At 60.2% G+C, this 18,437-nt stretch overlaps 2 protein-coding genes across 5 annotated transcripts in view; one reads left to right on the top strand and one right to left on the bottom strand.

The window, feature by feature from the left end:
* The window catches only part of RPL38 (ribosomal protein L38), a 226,944-nt gene extending 221,026 nt beyond the window's left edge, over positions 1-5,918 (bottom strand). Inside the window, exon 1 of the mRNA XM_066980136.1 lies at positions 5,909-5,918. The gene's annotated coding sequence lies outside the window, so the exon portion shown is untranslated. The remainder of the gene's footprint in view (positions 1-5,908) is intronic.
* SLC39A11 (solute carrier family 39 member 11) overlaps positions 1-18,437 on the top strand; it is a 151,862-nt gene that overhangs the window by 66,845 nt on the left and 66,580 nt on the right. For all 4 annotated transcript variants that reach the window (XM_066980129.1, XM_066980128.1, XM_066980127.1 and 1 more), the window contains 2 exons: positions 17,079-17,177; positions 18,255-18,413. In XM_066980129.1, coding sequence (XP_066836230.1) covers positions 17,079-17,177; positions 18,255-18,413 — 258 coding nt within the window. The remainder of the gene's footprint in view (positions 1-17,078; positions 17,178-18,254; positions 18,414-18,437) is intronic.

The raw sequence follows: 18,437 nt of genomic DNA, 5'->3' as shown, positions 1-18,437 counted from the left end.
CCCGCATCATAATATATTCAGCGGGGGGGGGGATGCGGTGCGTTCAGCCTGTGCAATACCCCTCCCAGCCCCTCTGGCAGGTGGATGGAAGCACAGTTGCGTGCCAGTGTCAGCCGCCTCGGTGCTGCCAGGTGGGATCCGAGGGGTCCCAGGGCTGCGTGGGGAGCCTCACACCCCCCCCCGTGCTGCCACCATCCCCTGCCGCGTTCACATTGACCAAGCAAAGAGGCAGAGCCTGGAAGGGACACGAGCAAAGAGAGCCTGTGGGTGATGCCCGTGGCACCTCTGCTGCGCATGGGGGGACCCCACCGAGGGCAGGGGCTGGCGCTTTGATTGCAGCAGGTCGCATCCAGACCTGCGCTGAGCAAGGCACGGTACGCCAGCCCCAGCGACGGCGTTTCTTCTAACCTTTTTGCAATAAAAGGCTGCTCAGAAAGTCTGCGGAGACTCCAGGGATGCTCGAACAAAAGGACGCTTTTTATCAGCTGCTCGGTGAAAGCTCAGAAGGCAGAAGCAGCTGGCTCTTTCTCTGTATTTACAACGGCATTAATCATGTCAGATGAAAGGTGGGGTCTGTACCAGGAAAATACCAGCGCGAATTTTGTCAGCTGCGAAAGGAGACAAAATAACTTGGTTGCCATCAATCTGTCTGTCATTGTCAGCTGCGGGCGGAACAAAAGCCGCTCCGTGTGGCTTCTCCTCCGGGAAGCCACTTGCGAATATCCAGGAATAAAGATTTCTCTTGTCGCGGGCTCTTGGAGGAGGGAGCAGTGTGGGGTCCCGGTGGTGCCTGGGACAAAAGGGGACAAAGCCCCAGGGTCCTTGGGGCCACGAGAGATGTGCCGGGGGCGTAAGCGCCCCAAAACTGCAGGAGAGCAGAGCAGCTCTGGGCTGCGTCGCCCGGCCCAGCCCAGCTTTGCCCCTCTCTGCCCAGCACTCGAGTTGTTCCAGGACTTCAGTGCGAGCACCAAGCGCGTGGGGTCGCGGCTTGGAAACCTGGTGAGATGGCCCAGCCGCGTTACATGGGCTTAAAAACCAGCTCAGACCCGACGCGATTCCACCTCTAATGTGAGAAACAGAGGGAAATCTGACACGTTTGAAGAGGAAATTGCCCCAGGTCAGCCCCGGCGCTTCGGGGCCGTGACAGCTACGATCTCCCTCGTGTCCATTACTTTAAAAATAGCGTCGTACCGAGATGGATGCGTGACTCAGTTTCCCTCCTCCCTTCTGCCGTCGTTTCTTCCCCCCGGCTGTGACTGAGTAACTGCGTTACTGCCACGCTGAGCCGCGGCTGATGTGAGCTGCCTTTCAGGAGGGTTTGTTAGTTCAAACCTTGGATCGTGCGAGAGCGTTTTTGAAGGCTCTGACGCGTTCGGAGCCCGCCAGGACGCAAGCGCCTGGGGACGCGGTGGCGGGTGGATGTTCCCAGGGCCCGCCGTGGCTTCCCGTGCCACCAGAGGACTTTCCCTGCTGGATGGAGAGATGCTGGCTGGCTTCGGGAAGCGCTGCCGGCACCGCGTGGATGCTGACTGATCGCATTTCCCCCAGCAGGGCGAAACCTCGTGGGGAGCCTGGCTCCCAACAGCTCGCCATAGGGCTCGGGGGACGCACGTCCCCGCGGCATCCCGAAGGGCTGTTTCCAGAGCTGTAAGCTTTGCGTTTAAGAAGCGTGCTTGCAGAGAGGGAATTATGAAAAAGGGGAGAGCGCCAGGTGTTCTGCAAAGCACAGCGGGAAGGACGCCAGGCTTTAGGTGCTGGGCTGCTCCGCCGGGCTCTTGGGCATCTCGAGCAAGATCTGCGCGGGAGCAGCGGCGTGCGCGGAGCTGCTGCGGCTGGTACAGCAGGGTCCCTGCCTCGGCCGCCCGCCTCATCCCACACCAGGCTCCCGCAGGATCCTGCCTGGTCCCTGCAGGATCTGGCCCCCGGGGCTCCCGCGCGCCCCGCAGCTCCTCGGGGGGCTCGGGAGCATCCCGGTGCCGCGGCTCCGCGCTGCTCTGCTGCCCCCGGGCGTGCGCAGCCCGCTCCTGCTCCGCTCGTTGGGCTCGGCTGCTTGCAAGGGGGCTGCAGAACAAGGGGCGTGCGGGAAGCCTGGACATCCCCGCAGCAGAGCCCCCTTTTTTTGCATCAGCGTGCGAGAATCTGCGCTCCTTTGGTCGGGCGGAGGTTGCCTGTCCCCGCTGCGTCCCCACGGGCGGCGCGCCGAGGGCTTTTATCAGAGCGTGTTGCGCTGCTGTTAGGGTGTAAGGTGCCTGAAGTAACATCTGAGCGCTGCCGGCCTGCCAGGACCGGGCAGATTTTCAGTGATACCGGCGTGGGGATGTCAGAAGTGCAAGGTGAAGGAGCCTCCAGGTGCTGCGGGGCCAGGACCCGTTTTGGTCCTCAGCACGCGTCGGGTCGCTCCGTGTCCCGTCCCTCTGAGCCTTGCGGAGCAGCCCCAGGCGGTGCTGGCGGGGCTGCTCTGCCCCGTTCCCTGCGGTTGTAAGCACGCCGTGGACGGTCCCAGGGCTGGACACGGCCGCTCGGGACAAAGCAGAGTCCGTGCAGGAGGAGCCGTGCCTGGCGTGGGCGGCCGGGGAGCGCGGCGAGCCCTGGGCACGGGGACCCGACCCGTCCCCTCCAGATGCGCGCAGGGAGGAGCGAGCTGCTCCTGGCTGCCCTCCAGGCAGGAAGGTAAAGAGGAGGGCAGCCGGGGCTTAAAAAAGCTCTGTTACCCCCCCACACTCCTCTTCTCTTTGCATAAAGCAGGGAGGGGAAAAGAAAAAAACAACTGACCAAACCTCCCCACCTCGTGTGGCTGATTTAAAAGGGACCAGATGGGGCTGGAGCCGCCGAGGGCAAAACGGGCCAAATCCACGAGTCCCTGCGGGCACACTGCGGGACACGGGGCTGTGCCGGCCGGCAGCGCCGTGCCAGGGTCACGGTCACGGTCAGGGGGCCGGGGCTGCTCCCCGGGGCTGGCCGCGCTCCGGGCGTCTCCGTCCACTGGCACTGTGGTGCAGGGTGCAGCCAGGGTTGTCCCCCCAGCTCCAAGCCCGTGGCATTCGGAGGACAAAACCACCTGCTTTAGCGGCCATCGTTTATTTCTTTAAGCCGACGGATGCTGGCGGGATCCTCAGCCCAGTCCTGTGGGGGTTTGCAGGCAGAAATGGCAGGGGCTGGTGGCATAGCCCCGCTTTTTTTGTTTTTTCTCCCCAAATCCCACTGATGTGCACAGAATCCGTGCCCTGGATAGAAATGCGAGCAAGGACAGGGAGGTGGCGTCCTTGGGAACCTCTCCTCTCCTTTCCTCGGAGGCTCTTCCTTGGGGAATCGGCACCAGGAGCTGGTTTTCCTCCGTCCCATCCCCGGTGGAGATAATCCCTCGGGATGCCGTGCGCTCCGACGGGCGGTGTCGCTGCTCCCACCTCGAACGCAGGTGCCGGGGGCTCCCCCTCCCCGGCTGCGCTCAGCGCCTCCCGTTCTGCGTGGGTGCCGTGTAGCTTCTGGGCGTTTCATCTTGCAGCCCCAGTGCTATTTGATTGTCGTCGGTGTGTAGAATTTTAAAAATACGCTGAGAGGTTGTTATTAAGGCTGGAAAACCTCGGAAATGCTGGAAGCAGGGACGGCGGCGAGCTTTTTGCTGGGATCTTTGTAGGCACACGTTGCGCACTGTGCTCCTTGTCTGGGTGCCTTCCCTCCCTGCTCTTGACATCCACCTCTTGGCCCTCTGCAGTTTGCCCCGTGTAGGACAGAGGATGTGTGAGCACCTTGGAGCCCTGGACCGAGCACCCCTGCGCGCAGCAGGATGGTGCTGAGTGCCCAGCACCGCGGCTGCTTCCCATTTCCACGGGCTGCATGCAGTGCAGGAGCCCCAGCGCCCCGGTGCCCTGCAGCCCTTAAACTCGGTAAGAAAGCGGCCTTTGTCGTGGCCAGGGGCTAAGTCCGGTCACAAGGGACGGTTCGTGCCAAAAAATATTCTTTTTTTTTAAAAAAAAAAAAAGGGGGAGAGAAGTTGAACCACAGCAGCGTTTTTCAGAAGCCCCCGTTCCTGCTGGGTGCCACGTGGGCAGAGCGAGGAGGTCTCGGGTTTGCCCCGCGGGCTGGGGGCTCGCCCCGTGGGACCCCAGGGAAGAGCCGTGCCCGAGCCGTCCCCGTCCGTGCGGGGCTGCTGCTCCTCTCCTGCCTGACACTAGGTGGTAACAGCCGAGCTCCTGCCGGCCTGTGCGTACGTAAAGGACTAAAAACCTGAAAAATAGTTTGAAATATTTTGTTACGTCGTGTGTGGTGCGGACACCGGGTCCCAGCAGGGCACTGGGGATGCAAATAAGTTAAAGGTTAAAAATTGGGTAGGCAGCTTTGGGGCAAAACTGCCCTAGGATGAGACCGGGTACCTCCAGGAACCAGGGAGATGCTTTCTCCCGCGGGTTTGCATCGCTCGGCTGAAACTCAGCCCCCATTTCTCGGGCTTGGGCACTGGAGCAGGGATTGGGGTGTCCCTCCTTGTGTCCCCTGGGCATTGCCGGGGCTGGGACCTGCCTGGGGACAGAGGCACCCGTGGCTGCGTCACCCAGGGAGCGCATCTCGGTTAGAGCCCAAGCGCCTCGGGAAGGTCCCGATCCCTCCTTCGGCAGCACCGGGGCGGGCAAAATCCCACGGGGTTTGTTCTGTTGCTCGCTCCTCTGCAAGCTGCAGGTGTTGTTTTGCCAAGGAGCCGAGCCTCTCTAACCTCAGATGCTGTCCCCACCGTAAGGAAAGGGAGAAGTGCCTGGTTTTGCTGGTGAAGCACGCCGTGCCACCGAGCTGCCCCGTGTCTGCTCCGCGAGAGCTCCCGTGCAGCTGCAGGACACCCGTGTGCGTGTGCAGGCGATGCAGACAGCTGTAGTTTTTCCCCGATGACGATGGGGATGTTTCCTCCCCTGCAGCACAATGGCTCCCATTCATCAGCGTCGTGCTGGGAACGCCGGCCGGGTTTCGATCTCTTGTGCCCGCAGATTGTTTCCTGTCCAGCTCTGGTAAAACAGACAGAAAGGAGGCTTCGGGTTGACGGGCAGACTTTGACTGCGGCTTGGAAAATATTATTTCATGGGACAGCCTGTGCCTCCCACGCTGTGTCTCTCAGGCTGGGGAAAAAAAAAAAAAAAAGGAAAAGAGAAAAAGCTGAGGCTTGATTAATGTACGGAGATTGAAACCAGGCAAAAAATTTAATACTGTGTTTTCTTTGAATGAATGGAAATCATTGTGGGCTGAGGCAGCAGAAGACACGCTGGGTGTTTCTCTGCCGTTCGCACACGCACGATCTCCGTCTCCTGCTCATGAATAGATCCGCGGTGGAGCTCGTAAAGCTCGGGTGGGATCGAAATGTGGGGTCGACTCCTCGCTGCTGGCCTCTTTATCAGATGGAGGATGTGCACGGGAACACCTAACGGGAAAAAAAAAAACCACCTCTGGTAGCACGAGGTGGGGCTGGATGGGGAATTCCGCGGCCCCTGAGCTCCAAGACAAACGCTCATTCTCCAGCCAGGCTGCTCCTTCCCCAAGCGCCGCGTTGGGGCCTCTGGTTACAAAACAAAACTGTTGCGAGATGCTTATTAAGCACCTTTTAATTAACCTGTCCCGAAGGCATGTGTGTGTTATTGAGCGGTGGTTGCCTACCCGGGTCGGTGTCCCGAGGGAGCTGGTCTTTTCCGACTGGTGAATGTTTTCCCCTTTGCCAAAAGGGAAGACGGAGACGCAACGGGGAGAGCTTTCACCGCTGCTGGCGCTCCGGGGAAGAGGAACGTCTGGAAGGTGCCGGTGACCCACAAAGCGTTTGCTGCAGCCCGTCAGTCTAAACAGGGCGCCCGTTCCTGCGTCCCTCGAGCGAGCACGGGTGCCTTGTGGCTCCTCGGCTGCAATTCTCATCGCCGCTAATTAACCGCGAGGGCTCAGGAGCTGCGGCCCCACACCGTGAGTGACAGCGGGAAGGTTCTTGACGTGCTGATGGTGAGGATGTCCTGGCCTCTGCGAAGGTGCAGAGAGGCTTTGGGAGCACAAATGCATGGTTTTTGCAGCAAAGCAGATCTCAGCTTAATTAAACGAGGTTGCACGGGTGTCCGGAAAGGGCGCTCCCCTTGCTCGCGGGGTTGTGCTGGGACAGACGCCCCACACTCACCTGCCCAAGCAGCGGAGCAGACAAAGAAATGCCCTCCTGCAAAATCCTCGCGCCTCTCTGCCCTTCAGAAAACGGCGTTTTATTGTAAACAGATATTAAACCGCTTCTTGGTCATGAGAAAAAGGAGGCGGGTGGCTGGAAAGCGAGCTCTGGCTGGAAAGCAAGACGAGGCAGGCTTGAATCGCGTTCCCCACGGGTGATCTGTTTACAAATATGTGCGAAACATGTCAGGCAGTGTCTCGCCCTTCGCTTGCTCCTCTCGATGCCTTTCACAGGAGCTTTTGTCATGTCGGATTGAGTTTCCAAAGTTGGTTGGAGCCTGAGCAGGCACTGCAGGACTGCGTCGAGGTGCTCGGTTTGCAGCGCAGCGAGGTCTCGCGGTGATAAGCAGAAGCCAGACGGACCGTGGCGTTTTGGCTTAACCCCGTATCCAGAAAAAAAATTGTTCCTGGGAAGTGAAATCTGCACGAATAATTAAATCAGCGTGCTCACAGGCACCCCGACACGCTCAGCCTCTCTCAGAACAGCTCCTTGTTACGGTGCGTGGTTGGTCCTGCAGGGAGGAAACCTCCACGGGCGCTCAGGGCGCGAACCTGCAGAGGGAAACCTCTGTGGCCTGCGGTGTTCTCACTGAGCTGCCTCCAGAGCCACCAGATGTTTTCTACGCCGGGAAAACGTTTGTTCTCTGCAGTGCCTGGATGGTCAGGAGCCCTGCGGATGGACCTGGGCGGTGCTGGTCCAGGGCTGGTGCCTGCCTGGGGTAAGTGGGGAGCTGCAGCTCGGGCTGCTGGAGCTGCTCCCCGCACCGCTCCTTCTGCTTTCCAGCCTGTTGCAGTGCCGGGAAGTTAAAGCTGGGGTCTTACTGCGCTTTGCTGCTCAGTCTCTGGTGCGGAGAGGTGCAGGGATGGAGCAGAGACCTTGTTTTCCCGTCCTTGGATCGGGAGCAAAGCGCAAACATTTTCCTGGTCCTTAAAATCCTGGTAGCTGGGTTTGCTCACGGCAGCTGCATTGCTGGAGCCTGCGTTGAGTGAACGTAGATTTGTGGAGGAGACTTCCCCAGCACAAACGAGGTGTCTGGACCCAGCGAGGCCCAGGATCCTCTTCATTTTCACCGTGCTGAATCCTGTCTCAGCCCGGGTGCTCCTGCTCCTGGGGGTGGGTTTTCGGTGCATGGCCCAGCCCCCAGGCAGCCGGCTGCGAGCGCTGTGCGAAGTCGCATCGGAGGAAGGGGCCAAATCTTCCCATTTATTGAAGGATGCTCGCAGGGCCGGGTGACTTCTGCAGCCGGTATTTGTGGCTCCAGGCTTAGCGGGGAAGTCTCCAAACCGCGGCTGGGAACTGGGCTGCTGGCTGCGAGCCCCTCGCCTGCTGTTAGCGTTTACACCGCCGCCTGGATAAACAGCCTCCCCTCCTCTTCTCCCTCACTTCTTCCTCCTTCTCCTTTACTTAAGTGTCTAGACCGAGGAGGGTTTTTGCCTGATTTGTAATGCTCAGCGGAGACGGCTGGCTCTGTGGAAAGTCTGTGCAACGGCTGCCTGCCTCCCTTCCCGTGGTGGGCCCTGCGTGAGCGGATCCTGAGGGACGACACGGACCTTTGTGTCCTTTGCTATCATCCGTGCTATCGCTGGAGACCGGGGGGCCCCTTTGTATCTGCCCGCTTGCCTGGCACCTTCCTCCCTTCCTCCTCTTCCCCGCAGCCTCCCGATGCTTTTTGGCCCTGCCCTGTTCATACGCCGCCACTTTGAGTCATCTCCTCTTGCATGAGCTCTGCCTGGAGGGCTCGTTTGATGCCTGGACTCACCCCCCAAAAATTCGCCCCGGAGAGGAGTCAGGGACTCCCGACAGAGCGAATCCCCAGCGCCGCCGGGGAGCCTCGCAGCCCGCTCCTCGCCCTGCTCCGCTGCGCCTCCTGGCCCCGCTTTGGGACCGAGGGGGTGCCCCTTGGAGGATGCTCGGCTTTGGGGCCGTGCCAGGAGCTGCTGCCCGCTCCCGGGGGGGCCCTGGGTGGGTGTCGGGGCCCTGCTCCTGCCCCCACCCCGGGCTGAGGCCTGGAAACCTGGTGCTCGCCTGCCCCCTTCCCGCGAAGGTCTCTGCCCGGCTTTGATCTGCAAAGCGCGCTGGTTCAGTTCCTGTTCGCGTTAAAATAAACGAAAGAGGGCAAAGAAAAGAGCAGAGGAAGAAAAAGCCATTATCCCTGTTTATCTTATCAAGATAATGCCAAACAAGGCTCACTTTGAGCGAGAGGCTCGCTCTTTGCCGCCGCAGTGGCCCGTTCCTCTCTTTAGCAGCACGGTTTAAAAATAAACCCTCAGAGGAGGGGAAGCGACTTGAATGAAGACATTGTTACTGTACAAGATGCGATAATGGGGCCTTTTATGGCTACATCTGTTAGTAAATTGTTTAGTTCCAGGTTTTGGGGCTGCATAAAGGAGCCGCGCTGGGGCTTTTCCACTCTCTCCCCCGGCGCCTTTTAGTGGTGACGTTGCAGGAGAGGGGAGAGGAGAAAACGTTTTCCTCCTTCTAATTTTGCTCGTAGCTTCTGGTGCTGATCCTCGTCAGCATGCAAGTGCAGACACACGGTGCTCATCCTTCCCCCGGCGCTCATCCATCCCCCGGTGCTCATCCATCCCCCGGCGCTCATCCATCCCCCGGCCATCACCCGTTCCCCCCATGGCCCCGCCGGGGCAGCCAGTGGCTGAGGAGCCCCCTGCAGCGGGTGGCAGCACCCTTGGGGTCCCGTTGCCTCCAGCCCAGCTCGTCCGTCCGTCTGTCTGTCCGTCCGTCTGTCCGTCCGTCAGCTCTTTGCCTGTTCCCAGCCACAGCCAGGGACCGAGCTCTGTCCCGGCGTCGCTTCAGATGTCCAGGAGGCGACGAGTGAGATACAAACACACCTACGTGCCTGCCTCTGCTCAGCTGGGCTTTGGCATCTCTCAGGTTCTCCTCGCCCCCAAAAGAGGAGAATTAGGTCTTTATTCACCCAATTTGTCCGCCCTCCCTCGCCGTCCTCGAGGCTTTTGTTCCCTGTAAGCGATCGGGGCCGTGCGTGTCGCCGGCTGCCCAGCTTGTTGTGCACGGGAACTGGAGGACAGAGCAAAGAAAAAAATTAAATAATTCCCCCAAACTCCTCTGCCACCCCAGCTTGGTCTCTGCGCTGACATTTCCATGCCGTGGAACATTTTCTGTGTGAAATGTGCTGATGGTTTAAGGAATCGTACAAAAGGGAGAGGGTTGGCAGGTTTGTATGAAGCTGTAAACGTTAACTGGCAGGTATTATTGGGGATTTTTATAGGTGGGCCGTAATCCCAGCCCTGCTTTTAGACCACCCAGCTTCTGCGTGTTCAATTTTTAAAAATATTTTAATAGCCTTTATAAGGTTCTGTATCTCCCTCCAGCTCTAGCCCTACCCGCGATCAGTGCAGCCACATCATTAAACTCACTCTATTTATGTGTGTACTTATATGAATATTTAAAAAAAATTAAATTTGGGTGGGCATTTCTGCAGCTCTAAGCTGAGTGAAACGGAGTTAACAAGGTCTTGTGTTAGGGTCTTCTTAGGGTATTTAAAAATAGCCCCAAACTAAACATTTCGAAGGGGAGGAAGGGGCCCTGGCTCGCGTTGCAGTGCAGCTGAGGGTCAGCTGCAAGCAGAATTCCCGTCCTTAGGGTGCTGTTTAGCTGGATCGGTGCATGTGGGTGCTGGGTGCTGGCTGGTAGGGTGGCAGCAGGGATACGGGGACGGGGAAGAGCAACGTGGATTTCTGCCCCAAGGTGATGGTATTTCAACGTTTGGGCCAAACGGCTCCGTGAGGCTGCTAACGGGGCGCAGCTGGGGCAGCGGCGGGGCCCTAACCCAGGTGGGGACGAGCTTGAACTGAGCCAGGATGCCCAGAGCCCCGTCCCTGCTCTGCTCTGCCCCAGGCTGTCCTCACCACCGGTCCCCCAGAGCACCCCCTGCTTGCAGGCACCGTCCCTGCCCCGAGCAAGGCTGCAGGATGGTGCTCCCGTGGGTGCTGCGTCCTCTGGTGCTTTGCAGCCCTTCCCGAACAGACGCACGGACGCACCTGGGTGTTGGCAGGGGTGATGAGCTGGGTGCCACACGATGAGCTGGGTGCCACACGATGAGCTGGGTGCCACGCGGTGCTGGTGTCAAGGTGCGCGGCTTTAGGGGGCCGGGGCAGCTGCGGTGCCCCGAGGTGGCCGCTGCCCTCGGCAGCCCAGCCTGCCCCGAGCCTCCCCCCACTCTTCCTGGGGCTGAATTTCCTTTTTTTTTTTACGCTTTTCCTTCCATCTTGAAGGGAGATTTTGGAAAAGAACGTATTTGAGAACAGATTGTTCACTTTGAAGTCAGCATTTGGTGATCTCACGCATTTCTTTCTTTGCTCTGCGCACCCTGCATGTGAAAGGGCAACCGTAAAAGGTTCCAAATTTTGCTTTTCCCAAAGCACATTGGAGCAGGGAGCTGAGTTTGGGTTATTTCAGGTATTTCCCTGTCCGAACGTGTAACACATCGTTACGTGCACATGGGAGCACCTCTGGGTGAAAGGAGCTAACACTGCGCCCGGCAGCGCAGCGGTAGCGTTGGGCACGGGAAGTTACGCTTCGAGCTGCTTACAAATATCTTTTAACTTTTTACCTAGGCAGACCTTGACTGTGCAAACGGAGATTTGTCGGTGGTGCAGGCTGCTCTGGATCCTGCATTTCGTTACGCACCATCAGGCTGAGCAGAATTAGTGCAGTCGCTGCCGGGAGCGAGCCCGGCTCCGTCTCCTGCTCGCTTTGCCAGCACCGGCCCCGCACGGCCGCAGCCAGGCGAGGTTTGGTGCTGTGGGCCGGATCCTGAGCGAGCAGGTGGGGTTTACAGGGGCTCTGAGGGGAGCGGGGTGCAGGTCGAGCCTCCCTGAGCCTTCCCTGCCGGGGTCAAAACACAGTGAAAGAGAGAGGAGAGCAGGAAGGCGCGGAGCCGTGAGACGTGGCTTTGTGCTCCGCGGATAGGGGGAGACGTGAACTTTTACCCCGTGCGTGAGGCTGACTCATAAATCAAACAGGGACATAAATAACCGGGCAGATAAGGGCACAGATTCTCAACCCCCGGGGGGAATAAACGGCCCCGACACACCGGGACCCCCCCCCCCCCCGGTGCGATCGGGCTGTCGATGCGAGCCGACCGTAACAAAGCAGTTGCCGTCAGCCAGCCTTGCACGACGGCCGCTTCTTTGCTTGTCTCCTGCTCTGGTGAGGGTTGGAAGCTGCTCTCCGCAGCAGCCGCTTGCTGTGGGACGTGTCCGGTGCTGGGACAGGAGGGTGCCCACTGCCACCACCTTTTGGCTGAGCGACGGCCCCCGTTTGCTCAGCGCCTCCCGGGGGATGCTCCTGCGTTCCCAGCCGGCTGCCTCCGAGGGCTTCCCCGTCTTCCTCGGCCAGTTTATCCGGAGAGGTGACGGCTCGGAGGTTGGCCGGGGGCAGGAGGATGCGGCGAGGTTCTGGGGGTGCTGAGCTTCGTGTCTGCGGTCGGCTGAAGCGGGTTCAAGGAGGAGGGGAGGCAGCGCCGTGCGGGGACCGGGACGCAGAGCAAACCCGAACAATAGCGGGCTGGGGAAAAAAAAAAAAAAAAACAAAAAACACTATGTGTTTTAGCTAAGTCTGTAACCTAAAGATAATACCCGCGTTGAAAGCATGGCGCTGGGTAAACACCGGAGGAAAACAACGCGTGGCCGCGCCGCTCCAAGCACTGCCTTGGGCGAGCAGCGAGGTTGTTTGGGGAGCGTTTGGGCGGCCCTGGCTCGGCGAGCCCGCAGTGCGGTGTTATTTTTGACAAAAAGCTTTGGGCTGGCTCTGAACTCTTCGCCACGGCCTCCAACAGCCCGTGTCTGCCGGATACGGCCGTGCAAGGGGTATGGGGGTCCCCGCGCCTGCTGTGAGCCGGCGTTTTGCAGGAGGGGATGTTGGTGGCATCCATGTCCCCCCCCTGCAGCCCTGCTCCTTCGCCTGCCTCCCCCCTTTTGCCTGACACCGGCTGGGATTTGCCTCGTGGAAGCTGAGCAATTTCTTGCTCTTCAGCTAAAGTTCACGTCCTGGTTGCCGCGCTCGGAGGCGAGAGAGCGGGTTTTATACGGCTTTGAACTTCGCTTGCGTGCCTTTGGGATAAATTAAGGGTAAAATTTCCTAAAATTGTAAATGTTTACTGCGTGCGGATCCAGAGCCGTGTGTATCGAAGGCTGGCTGGGGGCCAGGCGAGCAGATGGGACGCAGACCGTGCGGCGCGCAGCCCCGGCCGGAGGGTTTGGAAGAGGCGGCGGAGGGGCGAGAAGTGGCACGGGGCGGGGGGGACTCGGCCCAGCAGGGCCGGGGCTGTGCCCGTCACTGCCCTGGGTGCGCGCACGGGCTGGTGAAGGCCCTTCCCTGGCCCTCCGGGGAGGGAAATCAGCTCACGCACGCGTTTGTGCAGAGGCGGCTGCGAGCAGCCCCGCTCCGGGCTGGTGGTGCCCCGGGAGCCCCGTGGGTGTCGGAGCAGAGCACGGCGCCAGCAGAGACCCAAAACGAGCTTTTCTGCTCCCACCAGCAAGCCGGCAGAGTGGCTTGCACAAAACCTCTGTAACCTGTCAAAATCGGGCCTGTTTTCTTGTGCTTTTGTGGTCTCGGTTTGAGATGTTCATCCGTGCGCCCGTCCTGCCCTTCCCTGCCTCCTGAGCTCTGCGCCTCTTGCACTGCTTTGTGCCCCAAATTATTCCCTGCCACTTCTCCCTTCCCTTTGCTTCCTTTCAGCTTCGCTGCCCGTCCTTGGTGCCCTTCGGGAGGCTCCTCGCAGAGGCTGGCTGAGAGCTCTGCTGAGGACTTCCAACATGACAACAGGGCACCTATTTTTTTGGGGGGGGCTTTCACTCCCGTGTATAATTTCCCACCTGCCCGTATCTCTGCACAACAGGCGAACCACTCGGCGGCTGCCGGCCCCGCCGTCTCCTGGCTGGCCAGGAGGACGGCTCAGGGCTCCTGGGCTCCCGACGTCGTCGGATGGGCTCGCCCGCCGCATCGCGGCCGGGGACGGACGGGCTGAGCTCCGCATCCCTGCCTCGCGTGAGAGGCGCCAGTAAAGCCGAGGCAGAGCTTGCGTGCCGAGGCAGCTGTGCTTAACAGGTAGGGCAGGTATGGGGAAACGCTCAGGGCCCCGCGCTCACCGCAGGGCTCCTTCCCACCTGCGAGCCCTGATCAAACACCTCGACACGGGCAGCCCGAGTGGGAAGCCGTGATGTAATCTCGGGAACCCAAAACAATCGGCCCTTTCATGGCAGGACGATAACAATCAAAACAGTATGTAAGGGCCTGCCATGCAAGAATACACATGCACATTATACACTGGAGGGAATTGAAAGCCGGAGTGAAAAGGGGCTTGTTAAGAATATGTAGCCTGCTTTCATAATCAGTTTGTAAAAGAATAGGCCCTTGAAAACAAGGGTTTAGGCTTATAGAAGGCTTTCTGTGCCTTGACCTTGCAAATATGCAGAGATGCCAACTTTTTTTTTTTTTTTTTTGAAAGTGAACTCGGAGCCTCCCAGCGTGGTGCCGTGGCGCTTGGCAGCGAGCAGGGGTACGTCCCCGGGGGGCGCGGGTGCTCCCCTCCTGCCACGAGGAGCTGGGCCTCGGCGGCGCTCGGCCGGGTGCCCGAGGTTTTACCTTTTCTTCCTTAAAATGACGGCACTGGGCTCTGCCAGCAGCTGCAGAGGTGTGAGGTGTGCGTGGGACCGGCAGTGGCGCGCCTGCTCCCGGGTGGAGGGGGCAGGGGGCACGGCGCTGGGCTCGCCCCGTTTCACAGGTGGGGAACCTGGGGCAGAGCTGCTGGGAAAGGGAGCGTTTGCGGTGTGTGTTGGTTCCTGGGTCCTTGCCCCTTTGAAGGACACCTGAGGCCCTTGTTCCCTAAGTGGCAGAGACACCCAAGTGACTTCCCTGCATTGGCCGGGGCGCTGGTGGCTGAAGGAGCACGCGCATCCCCAGGGTCCGGTGTGGTTTCCTCTCCAGGTCAATGCACTTTGTACGTTGAAGGTTATCCTCCCGTCTGCAAGATGTCTTTTAGCTGGACATGGGCGGCCCATCGGACAGGACAGGGTCAGCTTCACGCACCCCAGTACTGGTTGTTCCCCCCCTTCCTCGCTTTTAGGGACCCTGACGTCTCTAAACGTTTCATGCCTGTCCCCTGGGCTGAAGCATCTCGTCTCCGTGCCACCTCCTCTGCGTCCCGCTGCCTGTGGGCACCCAGGGGCACGGCCCCCGGCCCGCCTGCTGCAGGCTGTCTTTGTGCATCTGTTTTACAATGTGTTTCTTTGCAGCAGGGGGAAGCCTTCCAAGAATCCCCACCTATTTCCGTAATAAGGACGCCTTTGTTTTCCTCGCGCACAATGCAGCTTTATGCGACTCGCTTGCTTTCTTCCCAACCGCGTAGCCGGCAGCTCGACACGGGAGCTGCCGAGGTGTGAGGTGTGTGCGGATCGGCGGCCGAGGGCCAGAGGAATGTCTCCTGGGATGGTTTTTGTTCGCGGCTGGGGCATCAGAGCTCGGTCTCTTTGCCTGAGCACCCGGACATCTCCGAGCCGCCGCGCTGGGCAAACAGAGGTGGCCCCGGAGCGGCGAGCGGAGGTGCCCTTGGTGCAGCGAACCGAGGCAAAGCAAATAGGAAGGTTTGTGTGTTCCTGGCCCCCGTGTTGTCACGGAGCCCTTCTCATCCTGATGGGATTAGCGTCTCTGGGAAAGGCTCGGGAGGCCCTAAAATCCGAGTGTTCAGGCAGAGCTGCGGCGGTAGGAAGCGCTGGAGGAACGAGGGGCTGCAGCGCGTGGGGAGCGTGGGTTGGGTGAGCCTTCAGAGGGACTAGATGCCTTCAGGTGACGTGGGGACAGTGTCACCCTGAAGCTGAGCCCAGAAGGTCCTCTCTCCCCCGTGGATGTCCCAAGGCAAGGTGCTGGGGCTCCGGTGGCCTTTGCCTCCTGCGGTGCCGCACGCTTGAGCTGTGTCTGCGCCCGACGGCTGGCACCCACGTGGCACGATGCCTGCGCCCGTGTTCCTTGGGTTTTTGCACCCGTGTTCCTCGGGAAAACCCATGTTCCTTGGGAAAACGGGTTAAAACCTCGCCTGGAGCAGGGGACACGTGGCTGCTTCCCACCGAGGGGTGGTGGAATTGGGTGGCCTGGCCCTGGCGTGTCCCTGCTGGGGTTGGAGCACCCGTGGTGCGTGACCATCGCTCCCCGTGGGTGCAGCACCTCTCTCCCCGAGCCTTCCTCCCTGCCAGCAGCTCTACCTCCCCTGGGCAGGAGAGCCCGTGCCCCCTGAGCCTGCTCCCCCAGGACACCCCAGATACCCTGGGCATCGGCGCTGCCGTGGGCCGGGGCTGGCCCCTGCTTTCAGGGAGCCCCGATGGGTTTGCCAGGGGCGTGCGTGGGACAGAGGGGAGGAGGAGGGCAGGGGCAAGCCCACCCGTCTGGGTTTCTCCTGCTGGCTCTCTCCCTGGGTTAAATTCCCTCCCTCGTGCCCCTCGGGGCCGCCTCTCTGCCCGGGCAGCCCCGCGGCAAGGGGTCAGCGAGGGGGGAGCTCGCCGCCGCTTCCCGTACAGACCCCTCCGTTCACACTTCCCTCTCCCACCCCATTAATTTGTTGTGGTTGGGGCTAGTAATAGCTGCTTTGTGTGAAGGCGAGGGAGGGAGGAAAAAAAAAAAAAACCACCAGCACACAGACAGCGGCTCCAGTGTTTTCTAAAAGGGATGTTTTTCCCCCCTCCGTTCTCTCTCTCTTTGCCTTGAATAATGTTTTTGATTGTAATAGCCTGTCCTGGTTAGGGAAACCCACAGCCTCTCCCCCCTTCCCCTCCCCTCTTCTGTAAACCGTGGTAGAAGTTTAAACAACCCGGAGAGCCTTTTCTCACCAGTCTTATTTTACTAATAGGAAACAAGTGTTTGAGGCAGCAAAGGGAGCTCTCAGCCGCTGGCCAAGGAATCGCCGACTTCGCAGAGCGCCGCTGGGGCCGGGTAGGGGCCGGGGGCTCCTTGAGGCCGCCAGCCCGAGCCCCCCGGGGTGGTCGAGTTCGGTGTCCCCAGGGACCAGGGACAAATCCACGGCACGCCACGCGCCCCAGCCATGGAAAAGGTTTTCCTTAGCTCCTCGTTAGCTCAGCCCGGGGGAGACGTCGCTGTAAAGGATGAGCCCGGATGGTTTTGGTGCTTGCCACGCTTTCGTTCCTTGAACGACGAAGGGAAAGCCCATACCTCGATTTCTTGTTTTTTCACCCCAAATCAGACACTTGCACTGAGCTGGAAGGGACCCTGCGGGGTGGCACAGGGTGCTCTGGAGCTGGAGGCTGCCGGCAAACGGCTGAACGCAGGGGCTGAGAACTGCAGGGAGACGGAGAGCGGGGAGAAACCTCACCCAGCTCTCTGCCCTCGAACATCCAAACCTCTCCTGGCTGCCCTTGAGTTTTCAACTCTAAAAGACCCGTGTTTTCTGCCTCTGGGGACGTGGGGCTCTAATTGGAGCGGTTCAAGTTTACCGTGCCTTCCTGTGTAACCCCCTTTATCGGGCTTTTTATCTTTTGTGCCTTGAGAAATGGTCCTGGCAGCAGCCTGGATCACTTTACGGACGGACAGGCCTCTCCCCTCTCCCTCTCCCAGCTGTGTTTGGGTCTGGCTGCCGTTGGGGTGCCTCTCTGCTGGCCCCAAGCCCTCCAGCATCGCTGGGAGAGCACACCTTATTTCAGCAGTCCGCCCTCTTGAGCTGCTCCGTAGCCAGGGTCGGCCCCGTGCGTTGCTGTGTTCGCGTTAAATATTCGCGCGAGTAGCCCCAGGGCCAGCTGTGCTTCCATTAAAAAGGCACGTCTTTAACAGCATCGCTCTTTTTCAAGTCCCCAGCCCGTCGTTTCCACCCGACGTAGCCGCGGGTACCTACGCGTGCTCTTTTTTTTTTTTTTTTTGGCAGGAACCTGGCGATTGGGATCGGCATCCAGAACTTCCCGGAAGGCCTTGCTGTCAGCCTGCCTTTACGCGGCGCGGGATTTTCGACGTGGAAGGCGTTCTGGTAAGCAGAGCTGCTCCCAGCCCGCAGGAACCAGCACCCTCACCAGCAGCTCCCCTGAGCGGGTGCCGGGGGGTGCCCTCGGGATGGGCTCGTGTCGGCCGAGAGCTGCTTCCCAAGGTCTTTGTGGGGCAGATGCTCGACGTGGAGAGTTTTTACCGGGGCTGATGTTGTGCTCCAGACCTGCCAGCAGCCTGGGAGGAGAGCAGGGGGTGCTGCCCGGAGCCCCCGAGCTCAGCCCCGAGCCCCCAGCTCGCCCCAGCCCCCGTGGTTTGCTCCAGCCCAGCTCAGCCGGCTGATCAGTGCCTGCGGTTAGCTCCCAGATCCTGCCCCCGAAAAGTCTTTTTTCTTTTTTGGTTTTGTTTTGGTTTGGTTTTTCTCTCGCTTCGCTCTGGGCCGCATTTCAAACCCACTTTGTTTTCCTCCTTTTCCCCGAGGTGAAAAAGCCGAGGGCATGAACTCTGCAGGCGCAGGGCCGCGTTCCTGCCCGTGCACGTGTGCTCGGCCGGGTGATGGATGGGAGGGCAGGGGGGGCTTGCAGCCTGCTCCCTCCGAGCTTTGTTTTCATTTCCTCCCACCCACCTCCATTTCGGTCAGCGCAGCCAGTGCTGGGACTTGCACCAGGGCTGCTGCTGGAAGGGAGCTCCCATGGTCTTGGGGAGCTTTGTTCGTTAAAACAGCCCCAGAAGGAAAGAAAACGAGGGGGGAGAGCGGCGAGGCTGTGGCCGGGTGTCCTCTGAGCTGTGCTGGTTGCAAATATTTCCTTTGCTGACCCATTCCTGCCCGCGACCTGGATCCCCAAACCCCACAGAGATGTTTTGGGGGGAAGGAACCGGATCGTGTCTTAATTCCTGTCCCGGAAAAATCAGCTTCGTCACCTGTCGAGAGTGACCCAGGTGGCTTGTTCTGTGCGGTGCAGCGGCGCTGCTCTGCCCGGTGCTGGCACCTTGGCCTGGTGTCCGACCTCCTCCAGGACCCGGTGGCACTGCGGAGGACGCTGTGCCCCACGCCGCAGCCCCTCTGTGCCCGCGCGGGGGCTTCCCGGGGTGCCCGGCGCCTTTCAGGCTCGTTGCCTTGCAGGTACGGGCAGCTGAGCGGCATGGTGGAGCCCTTGGCTGGCGTCTTCGGTGCCTTCGCCGTGGTGGTGGCAGAGCCTCTCCTCCCCTACGCCCTGGGCTTTGCGGCCGGAGCAATGGTCTACGTGGTCATGGACGATATCATCCCCGAGGCACAGACCAGGTGAGCCCCCGGCCGGCACGGGGA

The sequence above is a fragment of the Anser cygnoides genome, chromosome 19, assembly GCF_040182565.1.
Source record: "Anser cygnoides isolate HZ-2024a breed goose chromosome 19, Taihu_goose_T2T_genome, whole genome shotgun sequence".
Lineage (NCBI taxonomy): Eukaryota > Metazoa > Chordata > Aves > Anseriformes > Anatidae > Anser > Anser cygnoides.
Note: the sequence above shows the minus strand (reverse complement) of the source record. Positions and strands in the feature narration are given on the sequence as shown.